Here is a 19,969-nt window from a genome sequence, read left to right on the forward strand (position 1 = left end):
GTAAGTATATAATAATTATGAAAGACCCATTTAAAGCCAGTCCACTCCTGCGGCCGGGGTTAGATAATAATATTATGTTCATAATATTATATTGTTATGTCAAACATAAAATTAACTTTTCAATCAATGGATCTGGAGTACAGATAATTTGAACAAAACACGGACACTTATGTAATACTATAATATCATGTAGGTTTTGATTTCATAGTCGTCTCTGCGTGTACACGACAAAATCAAGAAACTCACGGTAGGTATGACAAACATAATATATATTATTGTTATCTTCGAGACAGGTTATAATAATAATAAATATATGGTGATTTATATATTATAATTACGTCATATGTTGTTATTGCATAAGCGATAAACATACGGCGATCAGGTCGCGCGTCGTCGCGGAGCAGCCACCGTCGTATCGGTGTGTCGCACGCGGGTATAATATATAATGATGCTAATGCGCGTAGATGATCGGCAGGTGGCGTGGAGGGTTGCTGCTGCCTTGCGTACGGTCTTACACGCGCGCGCGATCCCGCTTATAAGGGTGGGTAGCAGCCGAGGCGAGGGCGGCGTCGCGGCGCCTGTAACGAGAGTGCTCGGCATTATCGACCTGTACGCCATCTGATTTTCCGCCGCGTCGTTTCCCGACGAAACGCAGTTCGCCGCTCATTCACGTTCGCTACGATCCCGTGCCCGAAAAAACACAAAGATACTCACTTACACACACACTGACTCATTGCACACACACAAACACTCACTCACACATAAACACACAAGCACTCACTTACATACATGCATACAAGTCCTTACTTACACACACACACACACACACATATACACACACGTCGGACGTAATATTATATTATCATAAACATAATATACTGTGACCGATCATCCTTACTATCACTTCGCCGTCGTTATAAATTATTATTGTTGACGTTGCGAATCGATATACGAGTTTCGATTTTTCTGGTTGATTTCGCTGCCGTCGCGTCCCTCGGTTCACCGCCCCGCGTTGCATGTACGCGGACAGTCCAATGCGGCTTTCACTGTGACCGTAGTCGCAGACTCTCCGCGGTGTACCCTCGCCGACGTAACGTTCGGGGTGCTAGAAGGACGGTAGCGAAGCCGAGAACGACGGCGACGGCGACGGCAGCTTCGGGGGTGGTGCGGGCGGTGGCGGTGGCGACAACGAAGACGACGACGACGACGACAGAGGCTGCAGTGGCGACTGTTGATCGGTTTGACGAATTCACCGTCATGGACGACATGACGTCGAAGGCCGATTGACGACCACCGCCAGTAAGTCATGAAACAGAAGAAGAAGAAAGACGAACCACAGCGGCCGCCGTCCAGTACAGACGAACAGCAACAGCAACAGCAGCAGCAGCAGCAGCTATGCAACGGTGCAGGCGAGCCAAGACCCAAGAAATCGGCGCTGAAACGCACGGCGACCGTCGGCGGCTCCAAAGCGACCAAGTCCGGCAAGCACAAGCGGCACGTGCAGTTCAACGAAAGCCTGAACGTGTTCTTCGAGTCAGACTATGTGATCGTCATCCGGGACGACGACTGCGAGTTCGACGAGGAGGACTTTGACTTTTGGTCGCAGCATCCGTGCAGCTGTGGCGATGCCACGTGTTTCCAGCCGTGGCTGGACGATGACGACGGCCGTGGTATGCCGCCACTCGACCCGTACGAAGAACAACCAGCCACGCTCAGTCCACCGGATGGTTACAAGGACGGCTGTCCCAGGCACGTTCCGCCGTCTCTGGATCATCTGAAATACGGTACCTGCACTAATCAATAACCATTAACAGGAGTTTTCTGCCTTTTTATAATAGAGATAATATTATAGGTATATAAACATTAAACACAGTATAGTACATAGTGGTGAATACTGTACAGACAATATAGTGTATAGGTATGTGATTAATGACTATTTAAAATTGTATTGAAGTTATACGCATAATGTATTTAAAAATATAATATTTAAATATCTTACAAGTATCTCTGTCAGTACCTGTACGTTTAGGAGATAATCATAATCTTATACGTCTCTTTAGAGTAAAAAAACATATCATCTAACACAATTAAATCTTACAGTGGTAGTGGTTTATATGTGGAATGTTATATGAAAAAAATAATCGTTTTTAAATGTAGGTACCTACTAAAAGACTTATACACTCAACAAAATACGAATCGTTGTATAATTATTAGTTATTAATATTCAAACTACCACTGTTTATTATGACCCTATTAGTAACAATGGTCAAATAATTATTTCTTAGATATTTTGCCTTCAATTATTGGAATATAAACTGAAGGCTTGAAGGCCTGAAAAATTTTTCAATCGAAATTCGAAATATTATTTATATGAAATCAAATTTATCAAATCAAAATGAATTCTATCCCGAATAAATGTACAACAATACACATTTTATTAGAATACTTTGTGTCTCAATTGGTTTTTTTTTTATCATGCCTAGTACCAATATTATGTATACAAATTATACTTAATAACTGTTAAGAAGAATTTATCTTCTTATTTCATTGTTCTTTTTTATCCACTGTTTGATTTTAGTCAATCTCGATCAACTATCTATATTAGATTATTTTAAACAAAAACCTTTCATATTTTAAAACTTTAAATCTTGACTATTGAATATATTTAAATGTTATTTTTAAGTGTTTTATTTTCTGAAATCAACTAATTTGATGATATCTAAAAAACTGTATTTGTAATGTAAATCAGTAAACAGAACTCATTTAAATACCTGTACAAATATATGTTTTAAATAATCTAGTATTAACATATAAAAATCTACTTAAAAAGTTATTGATTTAAAATAATTAGCATTTAAAAAAAACTATAATATTGTTATGTAAAAATGCATCAAAGGGATATTCGTTTTCCAATTTCATTAAAAAAATGTAGTGTCAATAATGTGGCGTAAGACATAATATTAATATTATGTATTTTTTATGTTTGTTATTTATTTAGATACCCACCGTAAAAACTATAAGAAATAGAATACATTTATGCTTATATTTTACATCATATAAAGCTTCAACATTAGACATTATCACAATATATTTATCTGACCAAGTAACATTAAATAAATGGCCCCATTATTAAATTAACTAATCACAACGTTAATTGTACAAAACATTTGATAAAAAAAAATCCAATAAACACTCTTTGCATTTACTATTACAAGTTACAACCGTATATGAAAGAGAGAAAAATAAAATATTTATAAACCTACTCGATTTAAAAATACCTACAAATATATATGGACATTGCATAACCCTAATTAATACTTTGTAACCTTGAGCACCAATTGCAGTGATAAGATGATTATAAATTATATTGTATTATATATCTAAATACATGTATTTATATAAAACTTTAAACTGCTCAAGTAAAATATAGAAAACGATACTTAAATAAAATTGCATTATTGGGTAATATCAGTACTTATTCTATACTATTATTTATATGGATCCAATATAATTTTTTTAATATTCATATTTTAAATACAAAATAAAAAATAATTAATTTTATAATATATTTATATTATATTATAATATAAGCTATTATTCTCTTAGTCTTAAAACAGATAAAATACGATACCTTATGGCTTATTATATACATGATTGAAAACATTTAAAATCGCATCGTACAAAACAAAGAACTAATATCGAAATAATATTGTAGCAGATGATGATTTGGCTACAAGATATGGTTCGGATATGATGGACAGCTGCAGCGATACGCATGTCGCTATGCCATATAATTCCAATGTCAACTCCACGTCCTATTTCGAGGATAACAATCAAAAAGCTCGTCATGAACTTTCGTCTTTACCCCGGCCAAGTAGTAAGTATAATTTATATATTATGCTGCGTATCACAAACGGTAAACACAAATACGAGATTGCGTGCAATATTATATTACATTTTTTATTATTAGGTACCTATACCTACCTATATTGTTCAGAATCACAAATAGCAATATAACATTACTCACACAAAATCTATTGTACAAAGTCCAATGTAAAAATACTAAAAACTGTGTAAATATGCAAGTCCATAAGACTAGTTGAAGTACCTATACGCCTATAATTTATTAAAAACTATACTTAGTTGTATTAGTGCATTACCCAACTTTGCCCGGATTAAAATTAATCTATCTTTCTATCATTTTTATTTTGTTACAGTGGAAATATATATAATATACCTAAACACTATTACAATATTACTGATACATCTTATGAATTTCCACTTCTCAATTCTGGACATATTTTTGTTATAAACACAAAAAACTGGAGGCAGATTCAACTAATACTTTAAAGTTAAAAGCTGACGTAAGTCCCATATCGTTAAGATTGGTATTCGTCGTTATGTATTTACATAAAAAAATATGTCCAAAATAAAGAAACAAATAGCGATTGTACATCATAAAACTAATCATTGTAATTGTGTTCATAAGTATAGGTATTCGATTTTAAAATTTGTTTTTTTAAATATATTTGTAAACAATTTTATATACCATATTTCCATTAGGTAATTACTATAGTAATATAATCATTAATCAATGGTAACCATTTAAAATATACACAACAAAATTCTTCGATTTTCGTGAGTCAAAACTGAATTCATGCGTGAGCCACCTTATAGCAATCTATATCTAGGGGTTGGAAAAATAAGCTATCCTATACACCCTCCGAATTTCAAGGGATATAACTTTTATTGAAAACAGTCCAATTGTTTTTGAATTTAAAAAGAACAAACAAAGAAGCTGCATTCATTTTTATACATATAGATAGGTAAGAGTAAGAAAATGTATCTCTAATCTTATGCACACATTATAACTGACAAATGATAAGATATTAAGATAAAATGTTTAATATTTAATTATTAACCCTTCAGAAACGTTTAATAATATTTAATCAATAAGTAATAATAACATTTTAATGATTTTATATATTTTGCAATTTGCATAAAAGTAAAAATAAAAATTTTATTTGTTAGGTTGAGTAGGTAAATGATTTTAACGAGGATTGACACGAATATAAATTGGTTATAGTTTTAAACCTTTCAAATATAGACTATTTCAACTTTATCGATTGCAAACAATAAACTTTGCAGAAGTCCGATGACCTTTTTTTTAGATCGTGTTCTAAATAGTTATACTATCTACGAGTGTGTTCATATTTTAAGGTTTTTCATGTGAAATAGATGTATTGTATCATATAAAATCTAAGGAAAATAGTTGAATTCTGGAAAATTAAATAGGTATAAATCCTTGAATGTGTAGTTTCGGAATTTCGCAAAATTGCGTATTTTGCATTTTTGCCGTATCGTTTGTTCGTTTTATTCCAGGAAATATTTAAGGGGACCTGAGTCCGTATAGTCTTGGAAGTGGAAATATATTTATCAAGAGAAAAATATAATTAAATTTTATTCCAAGGCAGAAATCCTGCATACAGCACATTTTTCATAGTTATTAAAATATAGGTTTACGCATGGTAAAATAATTTTAAGAATACCATGTCATGTTACGTTTAAAATATTATTGATAGCTAATGATGGTTTTTATGAGTAATGACTAATGGGTATAATAATTTTCTATATTTTATATTTTTCTAACAATAAAAATAATATATGTATAATGTACATTATATTGAGTTCATCTCCTACCCCTTGGAAATTGGTGTAGGGTTTCCACAGTGGTCAGGCCTGGATTAAGGGTGGCTAGAGCTCCTGGACCTGCACGGATATCAAATATAAGTGGGGCCTTGTGAATAGAACGTTTCATTTTTCGGGTACAAATTGTATTTTATATTTTTTTTAGAACATTATACTATTATAATAGTAGTCAGTATTACCCCCATACCATATTATTTAATATATAATATATGATAATATATTCTACGAATTATAATATTTTATTACGGGTAGTCAACCAACGACATCCATTATGGCTTTATAGTTTTTAATTAAATTGGCAATGCTTCAATTTTTATTTGCGGCTATTCATCGAATCGTCTTCTATTGAATAGTGTACCTACACTGTATAAGTGGTCTTTTTGACTCGAATCGCACTGTTTTTGTAAAAAAATTTCCTTAGCCCGTGACAACATTGTTGGCTATGGAAGAAAAAAAGACTTAAGCTGCTATACTTTTGCGTAATTTACCGTTTATAAGTATACCCAAAACATATCCAAAAGAAGTTTAAATAAACATTTGTTTAAGTTTGGCAAGCAAGCTCAATTAATTGATTTTCTATGTCAGCTGACATTTTAACTGTCATTATTTCTACTGTAAATGGTCGTTCAATCCACTCATAACTTATTCAAATTTATAGTTTATACATTATAATTTTATAATCTTAATTTTTTTATTTTTAACAAAGAAGACTTTTCGTGACCAATTGGTCAAACCATTTGTATAGCTTATGGGACCTAATTTTGGGTCGAGACCCACCGATTGCACTTTAAAATAGTATATAATATATAATGGGGATATTATTTGGATTTTATTTTCATCTATATTTAGTAAGATGATAATGGTAAGAAAGTTGAATGCGAGGTATAAGTAACATAGTTTTTAATATAATTTTATAATTTATATTAAAATATAACTATGTAATAAACGTTATTTTTAATGTTAACACCTACTATTCAAAGTGTCACAAGTATTTTATTTGCATTGTCTACATAGGTATAGGAAAAGAACAATACATATTGTATCTACTCGTCAAATACCTATATACTTGGTACAAATTAATCTTATTAAAAAATGTATTAGGCATTACACTACCGGTGCCTAGTTGAATAGTGGTTTTTATTTAACCCTTCATAAGGATCAAAAATTAAATAATATTACAGAGGTGGCCACTAACCTTAATTTTGGGAGTCGCAAATTAATAAAGCTACTTCGAGGCAAGTCATATCGTAAAGCGATGTTTATAAAATGAAGACATGTTTTTAATTTTATATCAATTTATTTTTACATTACACGTATACACTACTTTTAGATTTAATGAATTTACTAGGTATATAAGCATTGTGTACACAACTACAATATACCTAAGTAGTCCTAACGTTTGAAATAAGTCTCTTAACACACTCTTTTATTAGTGGGTATTTTTCTTCTGGTATACATGGGCTACACAATTTAGGCTACACATACTAAAAATCACCGCCACTGCCGCTGTTCCAATCTATAATAACGAATTATATTTATTAATTTTAGTCTAAACTTGGTTCAAGAGCCACACGAAACTAATTTAAGAGCCACATGTGGCTCGCGAGCCTCGTTGTGGCCACCCCTGTAATATTATATGGAATGTCTGATTATTATATCTCTTCGGATGAAATTTTTTTTTTTGATTTTATTTGGCAATGTATTCAATTGTACCTGTACTGAGAAAATAAGATTAACGAATCATAAGTGAAAATATATCAGCTTTGTCGGATTTTGAATATAACATTATGATAATAATATACATACCTATAATATATATTTTACAATTTTAAATTTATTTATTTATGTTATCTGCAGAAGATGAACAAAAGCAGCAACAGCAGCAACAGCAGCAACAGCAGCAGCAGCAACAGCCACAGCCACCGACAAACGCATCTGCTCTTCAGTTGTCGAAAACAAACACTGTCTGTGATACAAATTCAAGTACAGGCCAGCAACCACGGTGTATCGTGGAAACGATAACCATGACCACAGTTACCGAGAGGCAGATCGTGCAGGAGACCAGGCCCGTTGACGTGCCCGGTGTTGACGGCGCCTGCAAGGCCGAAGATGCAAAAGACGTCACCGGTGCCACTGCCGTCGCCCCCGATGAGGGGTATGTAATGATTAAATGTGGTAATAATACTATGCTGTACAACAACCGGAACCCAAACTCGGCAGTGCGACAGTTATTTCCGACCACGAAGTTCGTATGCCCACCAACTCGAATCAAGGAGACGGACGACGCGAGGCTGCTGAATAAATACTTAATCACGGAAGAGTCACTCCGGGCGTTTGACAGTCGATCGATGAACGGCGGCTTGGGCGGCGGAGGATTCAAGAGCGAACCACACAGCGACGACGATGACGACGACACGTCGAACAGCCTTATCAGGCGAACCATCGAACGAAGTACTTTGAGGCGGAACACCGTGAAAAAAAAGAACGTCAACGACTCCAAAGAGATATCGCTGATAGAGAAGATCCGGCGGCTGACGTGCGATAGCGACGACGATGCAGACGACCCGACCAAGAAGACGTCGGGCGTCATGCAAGAACAGGCGACCGCTTACACTGTGTTGGTGCAGTGTGATTCGGGGACGCCGTCCACAACCGCCGCTACTCCGGCGTACAAAAAACTCACAGACTTGTTGGGCAGTGGTAGTGGTGGTGGCCGGTATGATCAACCACTGCCACTACCAGTTGTTCAATCAACGGCTGACGGTGACCCAATTGGCAAAGCCGACGGACTAGATCTATGCGACGGTCACTCAGCTGCTAACAGCAGAGCAACCGTCCGATCAGCGACCGGTGGAAAACCTTTCCTGTCCACGCTAGCGACGGCGTGCGTCACAGGCAACGTTCATCCGGCCACCGGAGGATCGGTGGCGGGAGGCGCACCGCAAACATCGCACTGTCCGCAACCAGACGTGGTAGCCGGCACTCAAGCTCCTAGTTCACACAGACAGGAAGAGCTTGCGGCGTTCGTGCAACAGGACTCGGGCCGGCTGGAGAAGATCCGCAAGCGGTATATGCCACCCACGGCCACTGCATCCGCGTCCGCGGCTGAGGACGAGGACGATGAGAACGACGATTACGGCTTTAACCGGCGACCGGAAGTGCATGGAATTCGCTCCGGGTTCTCTGCACAGATCACCATCAAAAACAATCCACAGCCTCCTCAACGTCCCCGGTCGTATTATGGTGAACCAGCCCTTCAGACGACGCCACTCGATGTCCAGCCTGACTTTGTGCCCAGATATCAGGCGGCCACGGTGGCGTCTGTCCGCGCTCGGATCCAGGGTGACCCGCGGGCCCCTCCACCGTACCCGGCCGCGTCCCAACGGTCCATTATCAGAGTGACGCACGGCCAACAGCAGCAGACCATTCGCGTGCCGTACCAGGCGGTCGGTCCCGTCCAAGTGCACCTGTTGACCACAGCTGCAGCGGCCGCGTCCACCGCCACTGGCAACGTCACCGGTCACCCGCCGCCGCCGCAGGTTCAAATTCGACATCCACCTAACGAGTACATCGTCCAACACGGCCATGCCAGAATACACCATGGCCAACAGTTTGTTATAGCCCGTGGTACCCAGACGGCCGCGATATCGACCACTCGATACTACCAGTTACCACCGCCCCCGCCGCCTAACATTCAACAGCAGCAGTTATCGCAACCGCAGTTACCGCCTCACGCTTTCCAACCGTCTGAAGAACATCCGGTGACACAATTTAAACAGACATCTCCCACCAGAGGAGTTGCAGCTAATAATAGACTGCACATGCAACAGCAGCAGCAGCAACAAGACTATGTCGACCATAACTTACCATCGTCGGTCTCGCAGACGCCCAAAAACCCTATGCTTTTTTATGGTATGAATGTCTGAATGGTGGTGGTGTATAGGCTCAGTATAGCGCGTACATGTACTATTAGTAGGTACCTAATATTATACATCATAGTACCTATCATAGGCGTAACTAGACCTCTAAAATGTGGGGTGCTATAATATTTCATATTTTAAAACCATTTCAATATGATTATGATAGTTAGACCTAAAAAACAAGAGGTGCTAAATTAGAACTTGGGGGTGTTAACGACCTTTTTGTACCACCCTAGTAGCGCCAATGGTACCTATGTGTATATATGTGTGTATGTATGTATGTGAGTATGTATGACGTATGTATAACGTTTAACGGTTCTTAAATAAGTTTTATTATAACAACTAGGTACATTAATAAATTATGAATTCGTTTTCGATGCATTAATACTGCAGTTGTCGCTAAGAGCTAAAAGATTTAACCATACCTACAACAACAAGTTAAATTTCGGTATAATTTATGAGTATTATGTGATTATAAATTATATAATAATATGTACTTACCTACCTATTGTAATATACATGTCTTCCTATAATATGCAGACGATAACGCAATATTATAACATCAAATTATCAATATGTAGATTCAAATCCGTCGTCAAAACACTATATCGTTTCGGTGTATTAACATACATTAACATAATAACATGTGCCCAATTGTTAAATTGTTATTGATAAAAACTGTATGATAAAGTCCCAATAATAAAATATTTATTATATACGTACGCTTAATGTCAGCATTTATCGAATTAAATATGATGGTTTCAAAAAAAAACTCAATACATATTTTATTTTTATTACATAAAATACGTAAAAACAATTTTACTGCTTAAAGAAAGAAAATAGTATGAATAATAATATATTAAAACAAAGGGTGATTTTCGTGCCTACAATTTAAACGAATAAAAAAGAAAATTGTATCTGTTCTGATTTGTGTTGAAAAATATTACTACGAACAAAAATATAAATAATATAATATCAAAGGACTTATTTTATAACAATAAGTATATTAATATAACTACATAATATATACAATCAGGCCACAGGTCTTTTACAATATTAATTTACCTACACATTTTTTTGTTAATTTTTTTTTTTTTGTTATAGTTAATAAGGTTCAAATTGTAATAATGTATAAAATATAATTAATATAAAGTAATTCAATAACAGACTGTGACGAAAATTAAGGGTTGTGAAATTGTATTTATAATACGACTATACCACTAGAAAACACGATAATATTAATCATATCGAAGACATGACTAATAGCCAAATCCGTATCTAAAATAGAAAAATAATTTTGGAATGTTTTTAAATAAAAATGCTAAACATTAGGGAATCGTTAAAACCCGTTTATTATGGTATTTGGTTTGCTATGATTCAATATTGTACATAGTTATCAAAATATTAAAGAGTATATATATATTTATTATTTACGCCATTAATATGTTACATTTCAATTTTTTTCTCGGCTAATAAATATTTACAAATTATAATAAAATATATTTATAGAGGTATATGCGGTACCTATTAAATATTAAAATTATGCTTGGCAAAGACGGAGTATGTAATACTACACTGTTATGTTATTATTAAGATTAAAACATAAAATATTTATAATTTCGTTTTAACCAGTAAGAATTGCTTGACCCCAAAAGTAAAATCTATTAAAATCTATACAAATTTGTATGCTTATAGTCCTTTTGTTATTTAAAAAATATTTATATAAAATCACAAAATATAGGTAAATGTGTATCAAAACTACATCGTAATTTCAAGCCAATTATAAAGCCATAATATATATTTTAATAATAATCGCGATCAAATACATGAATACTTCCATATTTTAATTAATGATTTTATTTATATATATATATATTTAGTATGCATATTTTTACCTATCATATTTAATAGGTATCAAGAGTTTGTGGAAATCATACATTTTTTTTCAATACAATACTTTAGTAAAATGTATATTATTAAATTTAATTATAAAACATGAAAAAATTGGTTTATAAGCCAACATAATTAGAAAACGTTTAAAATTTTTAGATTTTTAATAAATTCGATTAGCCACTCATACACCGAATTTCCATCTCATAATCTATAGAACATTGAAATTTCATTAAAACTATACACAAATTTAAACTAATATAATACAAATTTATTTATTTTTATTTAAATTCAATACATATATGTACCGATATATTATTATGTATGTACTATTATGATTGGTGCCAAAGCGATGTTAAACTTATAAATACCATAAAATATATTGTATTAAAAACGTATATAAAATATTTTGTTGTTTGAAATCATTTTAAATGGTAGGATGTTTATTATAATTATGTTAAACTTTAGTAAGAAATACTAGACCGTCGTTAATACTGATAATTTAGGCCTAAAGTGGAATTAATTAAAAAATATATTGTCTGTGAATTTTATTATTATTATTTTTTATTTTAAGAAAATATAATGTTGTTGTTGAAATAAATGTGTATAAATGATTAGTTTGTGTTAACTCATTTTAAATAATATATAATAAAACATGGAAATACTTGAATTCATTGACCTTGTAACCTAACCCACTTTAGTTTTTCACAACAAGTTAATTAATAATTTTATTATTTTTATTGAGCTTATGGGTTGTTGTAAGGTAATATTGTTTACGATTATGAGTTGCGCTTGGGTTATATTTTTACTTATGGGTTAGGGTTACACTTGTGACTAGTTACACAGTATAAAACTACAGACATATCCATAATTTACAATATTTACATACCAGAGTACCGACATCACCTTTTCGCTTTTGTCCAAAACTATATAGATAGGTATATATGAATAATAATATATAATATTTTTCTTTATTATCATATTATTTATGTTATGTTAAACTGACCAAAACCCATATTATTCTGCATAAAAATTATTAAATTACAATTCTGGAAGGCTTTGTCCCTTCCTATACGCTCATACTCTAGAAAATCGTAAAATTAAATTAACTAGAGACAACCACTACTATCTACACTCTACAGTCTACAGTATACTATAATAGTTGGTACCTATATAGACTAGAATGTAGCTATATATAATAAATAATCATATGATTATACTTGTGGAGACAATCTATTTATTATAATAATACCAATGGAATGTCTGATCATCGGTGCCCACTCTCAACACCAGTGATCAAATCTGATTTTGTAAACAACATTAAGTGTTTGTTATTTAAAATAATATTGCAATATACCTTCTATAAAAATAAAAAACAACCAATCAAATGTTCACTATTTAAATTTTTACAGAGTAGGTAGGTATGTGTTCTTAATATTCTTAGTATTATATTATACGAATCGTGGTCATTTGACCCCTATAAAGTTTTTAACAATCAGACATTTGACCCCTCAAAATAAATTCATTAGATTGTCTTATATTTGAATAATAATTATTATGATTACTAATATTACATTAGGAATTGTAATATTTGAAGATAAGAAAATCTTAACCTTAAATATAACTATAATAAGTACACAACAAGTGAGTTTTCAAAAAAAAAAAAAAATACAGAATAAAGAATGGATTTACTTTTTAATAAAAGAAACTAGAAACTATATTAACAGATAATAATATTAATAATAATACAATTTACGAATATTTTTGCAAAGCATGAAGATAGGTATTATAATATTATATTAAATATTATTCATTTAATTTATGACACCATTATGTGTGTACCTAAGGGCTAAGACCTAAGTAGGCATTAATAATAGTATATATTTATCATTTATTTGACATATTTTATAAGAGAGAAACTAAGAAAAGATTGGTTCATCGAATTCAGCTGCTGATAGTATCTTCATGTGAAAAGCATGATCAATTTGATCACTTAAATCTAATTTTTGTATATAACCATAGGCGCAAATTGAGGGGGCTTGGGGGCTAAGCCCCCCAAACCTTGCCGTGCCCCCCCCCCAAAAAAAAACAAACCTAGGACATAGAGTTTTAAATTGCTATATTGTAATGGTCTGCTTGCCTTTAATATATTCAGCCCCCCCAAGTCAAAAATTGAAATTGCGCCTATGTATATAACATCAACTTTAGGTTTTGAATGATTTACATAAAAGCTCCATTATAAAACTATAAAAAATTATATTACAACTTTATAAGTGACAGTAAAACGCATGGGTCGAAAACCATAGATACTGCTCATCAGATAAAATGTTATTAATAAAAGGTTAAAAACAGATAACTAGAGAGTAGAGACTCATATTTAGCTATATGGGAAAGATTAACAATGTGCCAATATATTTAAACTTATGATGGGTTATCAGAATTTAAAAGAGGCCTAAGAAACTAATTTTGAATAAGGAACGGGAAATACCAGCATTAATAGTATTTTCTAAAAATAAAATAGAGATAATGTTAAGCAAAATAAATAGAAAATCTCCTGGAAGTTAATCAGGACCAACAGAAAAAAGACTGTGAAGAGAAGAAAATGCATTACGTACATAAAAGAAGTGTTAGAAGGGAATTGAATAATTTGAGATTAATCGAATTGTCAACCAAAGAAGATTAAACCGATTAAAATTTCAAAGTGTTAGAATAATGAATTTGCATTTAGCGAACCTCAGAACTTGGCACTCCATAAAACTCACAATGGATCTAAAAGGGTTTGTTGTTACGGATAAATTTACAAAAGAAACTAGAGCAGCACGCAAGATCTTTCTTGGATTGAATGATGTAGTTCCGATGAAAATACTTGGATTAATTACTATAAGTGGCACGATAATTGGAAAAATTAAGATAATCATCAAGAATAGAAGATGCGGTCTTATATCGATATTACCTACCTATATAATATTAGGTAGTAACATAGTATACTAGTTATACATGTATCTTAATGTATTATATAAAGACTAAAACTTCCTATATATTTAGTGCAGTTAGTGCAATTTTGTCAATTGACTCATTCCAATTTGCATCCTACCTAATTATATAATGTATTGTTTTCACTTTTCAATCATATAAATATATACATAATAAGTAATAACACTGCAAAACTATTATACCTAAGCGAACTGTCGATATATACAATATAGGTATAAATTATAGAAAGTGGCCATAGTGTATAATATTTAATATATACCACTTACAGACTTACTTGGATTTTCCAAATATATATAGGGTCAATATTCGTACATAATATCATTGATTATAATGAATTATGTGTATAGGACAACTATAGGTGAATAAAACAAATTCTAAATCAGCATCATAGTGCGTAGAACCTGTAAATAATATAGACGACTGATATGATATCAGATATACATCCGACGAGTAATCCTCGGGAAACTTTTGGTGCGTTTCGCCAGACCAGATCCCGGAGGTAATATGGAAGGCTCGTTCAAAACTCCTTTTGCCAAAATGTCATCAGATGGCGATGGCAATTATACGTCATATCACTATATACTATATAGTATATTCGTACTCGCGGACGCCGCGCAGGACGGTGACCAGAAAATGGGCTGATACAAAATGTCGTGAATCGTCATGAATCGACGGTACGCAGTGGCGAAACGGTTGCGCGTTCACGAAAGAATGATAAGCGATGACTAAATGACCCAGAAACCCAGTTAAACATTTTTTATTACAAAGTGATTTACAAATAGTTGTCATTTTGAGGGATTTCTTTAAAATATGAAATTTAAATGAATAAAAAAATTGTAACTAAGTATTTTTAAGATTTCTTAACTGCAGTAAATTGTAATAGAATTACATTTGAAAAACCTAGTGTTATATTACAAAGCTTTAAAAAAATGTTATCGGCATAGACCAGAAAAAAAAACCAAAAAATTCAAATATCTCAATTGTCTATAAATAGCTTTAGAAAAACCAACATATATATTATACATATTATCGTATTTTGAAATTATATTTTTATGTCTGAAAAAAGTTATGGTATGAAATTTTCATAATTTATTTTTTAATTACCATTAGTTTTACCACACCCCTTCCTCAAAGTACCAACTAGATCCAGACTGCTAGAAACCACCATTAAATTATTTAACATTGAAGTATTTTTACTCTAAAAAGTCCAAAATGTAATAAAAGAAAGAAAAACTATAAAAAAAAAACGTACCATTGTAAGCCCAATTCATTCTTCACTCCGCTCAGAATCTATAAAATGGGGCCAAGTTTACACTTCACATTTTGACTACTTACCTGAAAAATCGGCTGTATTATAATAATAAGAAATTATTATTATTAATAGTTACATGGTTTAGAGTCACCTGCTACAGTCTTACATTTCATCTGTAGTTGCTCCAATATTATATTATATGGCAGCAATTGAGCGATCGATAAAATTACATTTGAATATTTGATGTCGATCGCAGCTATAGTACCTATACATTATTATGCATATATTACACTATATATATATATATATATATATGATTACCGTTTACGTGGTAATATTTATATATACGTTATACTTATAAGATGTAATAATATATAGATACCTAGCCACCTAGGTGTAGGTACATGATATTTTATTATTAATTATTAATTATTATTACTTAACGGTTTGCACGTGAATAAAAACAATGGCCAGCAGCAACCTGCCGCGGGCCTATAACATAATAGGTACGCAAAATATTAAAATCAAATACATCACATCGAGGAGGTTACTCGATGAGGTTACTATATTTTAAATGCAATCGAGGAGAGGCGGTCGTTGGTGCGCGCGAATGTCGCCGCGGACCGGCCGCAGAGCTGCTGCAGCTGAGCGCGTGCCGCGCGCGCGGCTGGTGGGAGAAATTTAGCTCTCTTCCCTTCGGCCCTACTGTATATTATATTACATTTTTTTTCATCTTGGCGGCAGTTTTCAAGAATTTAGTAGTGTTCCGCCGCCACCTACAATAATTATATTTTTCTTTCGGTTTTGTCGATCCTGACGAACGGTCGTGCAAATACATTCGCTGTCTAGCATCCACGCTGCACAATATTTCGAAACCAGTTCGTCAGCTACGTACTCGCATCACAATTCCATTAACAACAACAACAACAACAACATCAACATCATCAACAACAACACTATACAAACACCAACGGCTGCAACAATAATATAGCACGTTACATATACATCTGCGCTTCTGAATGATATAATATCCACGGAGGCGGAGGTGATTAGTACGGAGGCAAAATAGGCATATTTCGGCCGTCGAGATTTATTACTACTTTTCGTGACTACAATATTATTATAAAGCCGGGCCGCGAAGACGCATCACGGACGGGCGAGACAGCAAAATGTTGTACGATCCGCCGAAGACGACCTTGTACGTTTGCGCCGTACTCTTTCTGCACACTGTCGGTACGTAATAACAATAATAATAATATGATATATCATACATTATGTGCTATTATATTATTATAATATACGACACAATAACAATATTTCGTACGACGCATTCCGTATTATTATTATTACATTATATTCATATGCTGCTACATAATATGATATGTATGATATAAATTATAACACGATTATAAATCACAATGGACATGATATAATCATACACAAATATTACACGCAACAAAAAAGTTAGGAAATATGATCTATAGATAATATATTTTTACTTTGAGACACAGGTTACCATCATGTAAACGCATTAAGTTCCGATCCTTAAATTTTAAATATTTAAATATATATACGTACCTATATTACATTATTACCTATGTATAATATCTTTATAATACCAGTTTTAGACGTGACGCGTGTGACTCGGTGTCGTATTTACAATATTATTTTAGAGGGTGATGACCAAAACGAAATATCCACAATATAATATTATGTTTTAGATTGACCTAAAATTGACTTTTCCGATACTGTCATTTACAAAACAATCAATGTGGTAAATATCGTATCAAATACTTTTGTAAAAACCTCATTACTTTATTCAAAAATCATTAAATACAAATGTATTTGTTTTGTTTTTAATTTTTGATTTTTAACCATCGATAACCGTGGATTACAAAATTTGTATTTATTATAGCTTAAATTAATAAAATATAAATATATCAAATGTCCGGGGGTGATACATTTTGTTGGCCAACCCTCCGCAAGTCTCACTATGTCACAGTTAGACGTTTTGCATTATTATTTATTACCTTAATATTATAATACCATTGACTATGAATACCTGTATTTGTAATCAATGACTGTATCGATTACCGGCTATACACCTATATAATATACATATAAACATGCAGAATAATACTTTTATTATCATTATTATAAAATCGTATTTGGGTGTTACTATTAATTTTGTTTAATATAATTATTTCTTTCGAGAACCGGTTTTCGTGCAGTTTAATTTTTTTCTATTATCCCGTAATAATTTAAGTATGTAACTATTAATATTATAATAAATATTAAGTATACCGTATTATTACCACTTCCATGCTATATAATACTTTGTATGTCATAATATGTGAATTATTAACGAGTGGGGGGTATCAATAAATAATAATGTTCTGTTATAATATAATATGTGTCAGTTCGGTATTTTTTAATTTTAATTACTAATTTATTTTATAATATATATAATATTATAATATGATGCAATGTGCCTATAAATTTGCATCATAAGTCAATTTAATAGTCATAAATAATAATACAATAACAATATTATTCTGTACCTAAGCGACGACGACGACGATCGCGCGTGGATCTTACAATAATGCGGGTTGACGCTACGAGTGTCCCGCCGATGCACTATATATAGTGTGGTAGTAGTCCTCTAATGCTTTAAAAAAGTTTAAATAAATAATAATATATATTAAGGTCTAGGGGTACTATTATATATAATATATTATCATTAAATTTGTATATATATATTATTATAGTTTATACTGTGTTAACTATTCGACAGCATGGGTGTGTCAAAATTGCCTATACGATTGTATAATTGATTTACATTTCCAAGATTAACATATTGTAATAAAAACAAACCAAAAAAAATGCATTTGTGTTTCTATATAGGTACCTTCTTGCACATTATTATTGTATTTTATAAGCTATTCCTTACTGTGTGAGTGGAGATGATGTATCAGAACGACAGTACATAACGTACTCTTTCTTATTGGTTACACACCAGTAATAGTTTAATATATTATAGTTACTTTATTAATATAATATCATAATAATCGATAGTAAACGTACAGTTAAACGATTAACATCAACAGTATAATAATATACTATAGGGTGATTCTTTTATCGAAATACACTTTTAATTTTAAGAATATTATTCTTGTTTTTTTTTAAAAAAAATGTCGTTCTTTTTTCGCTTCAATTAGGTACTGTTTTAAATGGGATTATACTTTCGTAATTATATATCCCTAAGCAGAATATTTTTTCTGAAAACTTTAGTCTTTGATACATAAAAATTAAATTTCAAACAAGATTTTATTAGTTGTAAAATAATATTGTTAAAATGTAAATTTAAATATAATAAATATTAATTAATAAAAAAATAAGATAAAAAAGAAAACTAATATAAATATAATTTTTTTTTTTAAAGTATGTCATACTTACTTCTAATTATCTATGTAAAAATAATATTTTCAAAAATGTTAATACATTTCGGGATAGTGAGTGTTCACTGTCAAAATAATCACCCAGTATATTATGTAAAAGTATATCTTTGTCGGTCGGTCAAAAATTGACTGACCTTTTTTTGACCGTTACTTTTTCAACCGTTCGTTTATCTTTCATTTTGTATTTATATACATAATATGTATAATGTAATTTAATCTATTTTTTACAACACAATTGTGTATTAAAGTACATTCAAAAAATTATTTTTCAAGTTCTAATATCTCATATGTTTATATTATGCAATTAAAATTGAAAATAATACACTATCAAATGAAAACATAATCTAAATCAATATACTATTGTATTCATTCAATAGGTACCTAACCTAACCTAACCTAACCTAAACTGGCTAAACTACATAACTTTTTTGTATTCATACCTATTTTCACATTTATCTTATACCTATATTCTATAAATAAATAATTTTAACCAATATAGGTAGCTTCTATTACATTTCAGATTCTGAGTAAAGATATTGGTTAACAATATAATGGATTTTGTTTTTTTTTTATTTGTACCTATATATTATATATATGACACGCGCGTAATACAAAAGTAACAAAAGTCTTAAAAATACTGGATGGATTCATCAATTTTAGCACATATTTTTGAAACGAGATCCTACACTTTACCTAACTAACAGTAATTTATCAATGAATTTTAAAAAGGTATTTTTAAAACAAAT

General features: G+C 32.2%; 1 protein-coding gene across 2 annotated transcripts; it reads left to right on the plus strand.

Annotated features, from left to right (window-relative positions):
- Window positions 1-328: 328 nt before the first annotated feature.
- Window positions 329-10,164, plus strand: LOC100570129. Of its 2 annotated transcripts, none has more exons than XM_008185952.3 (3): window positions 329-1,784; window positions 3,719-3,877; window positions 7,567-10,164. In XM_008185952.3, the coding sequence occupies exons 1-3, from the start codon at window positions 1,307-1,309 to the stop codon at window positions 9,633-9,635; spliced, it is 2,706 nt and encodes a 901-aa protein (XP_008184174.1). In that variant the 5' UTR covers window positions 329-1,306; the 3' UTR covers window positions 9,636-10,164. The 2 variants fall into 2 exon arrangements, with proteins under 2 accessions (XP_008184174.1, XP_003245275.1); XM_003245227.4 differs by having other exon boundaries at window positions 358-1,784; window positions 3,716-3,877.
- The last annotated feature ends 9,805 nt before the right edge of the window (window positions 10,165-19,969 follow it).

The sequence above is a fragment of the Acyrthosiphon pisum genome, chromosome A1, assembly GCF_005508785.2.
Source record: "Acyrthosiphon pisum isolate AL4f chromosome A1, pea_aphid_22Mar2018_4r6ur, whole genome shotgun sequence".
NCBI classification, from domain to species: Eukaryota; Metazoa; Arthropoda; class Insecta; order Hemiptera; family Aphididae; genus Acyrthosiphon; species Acyrthosiphon pisum.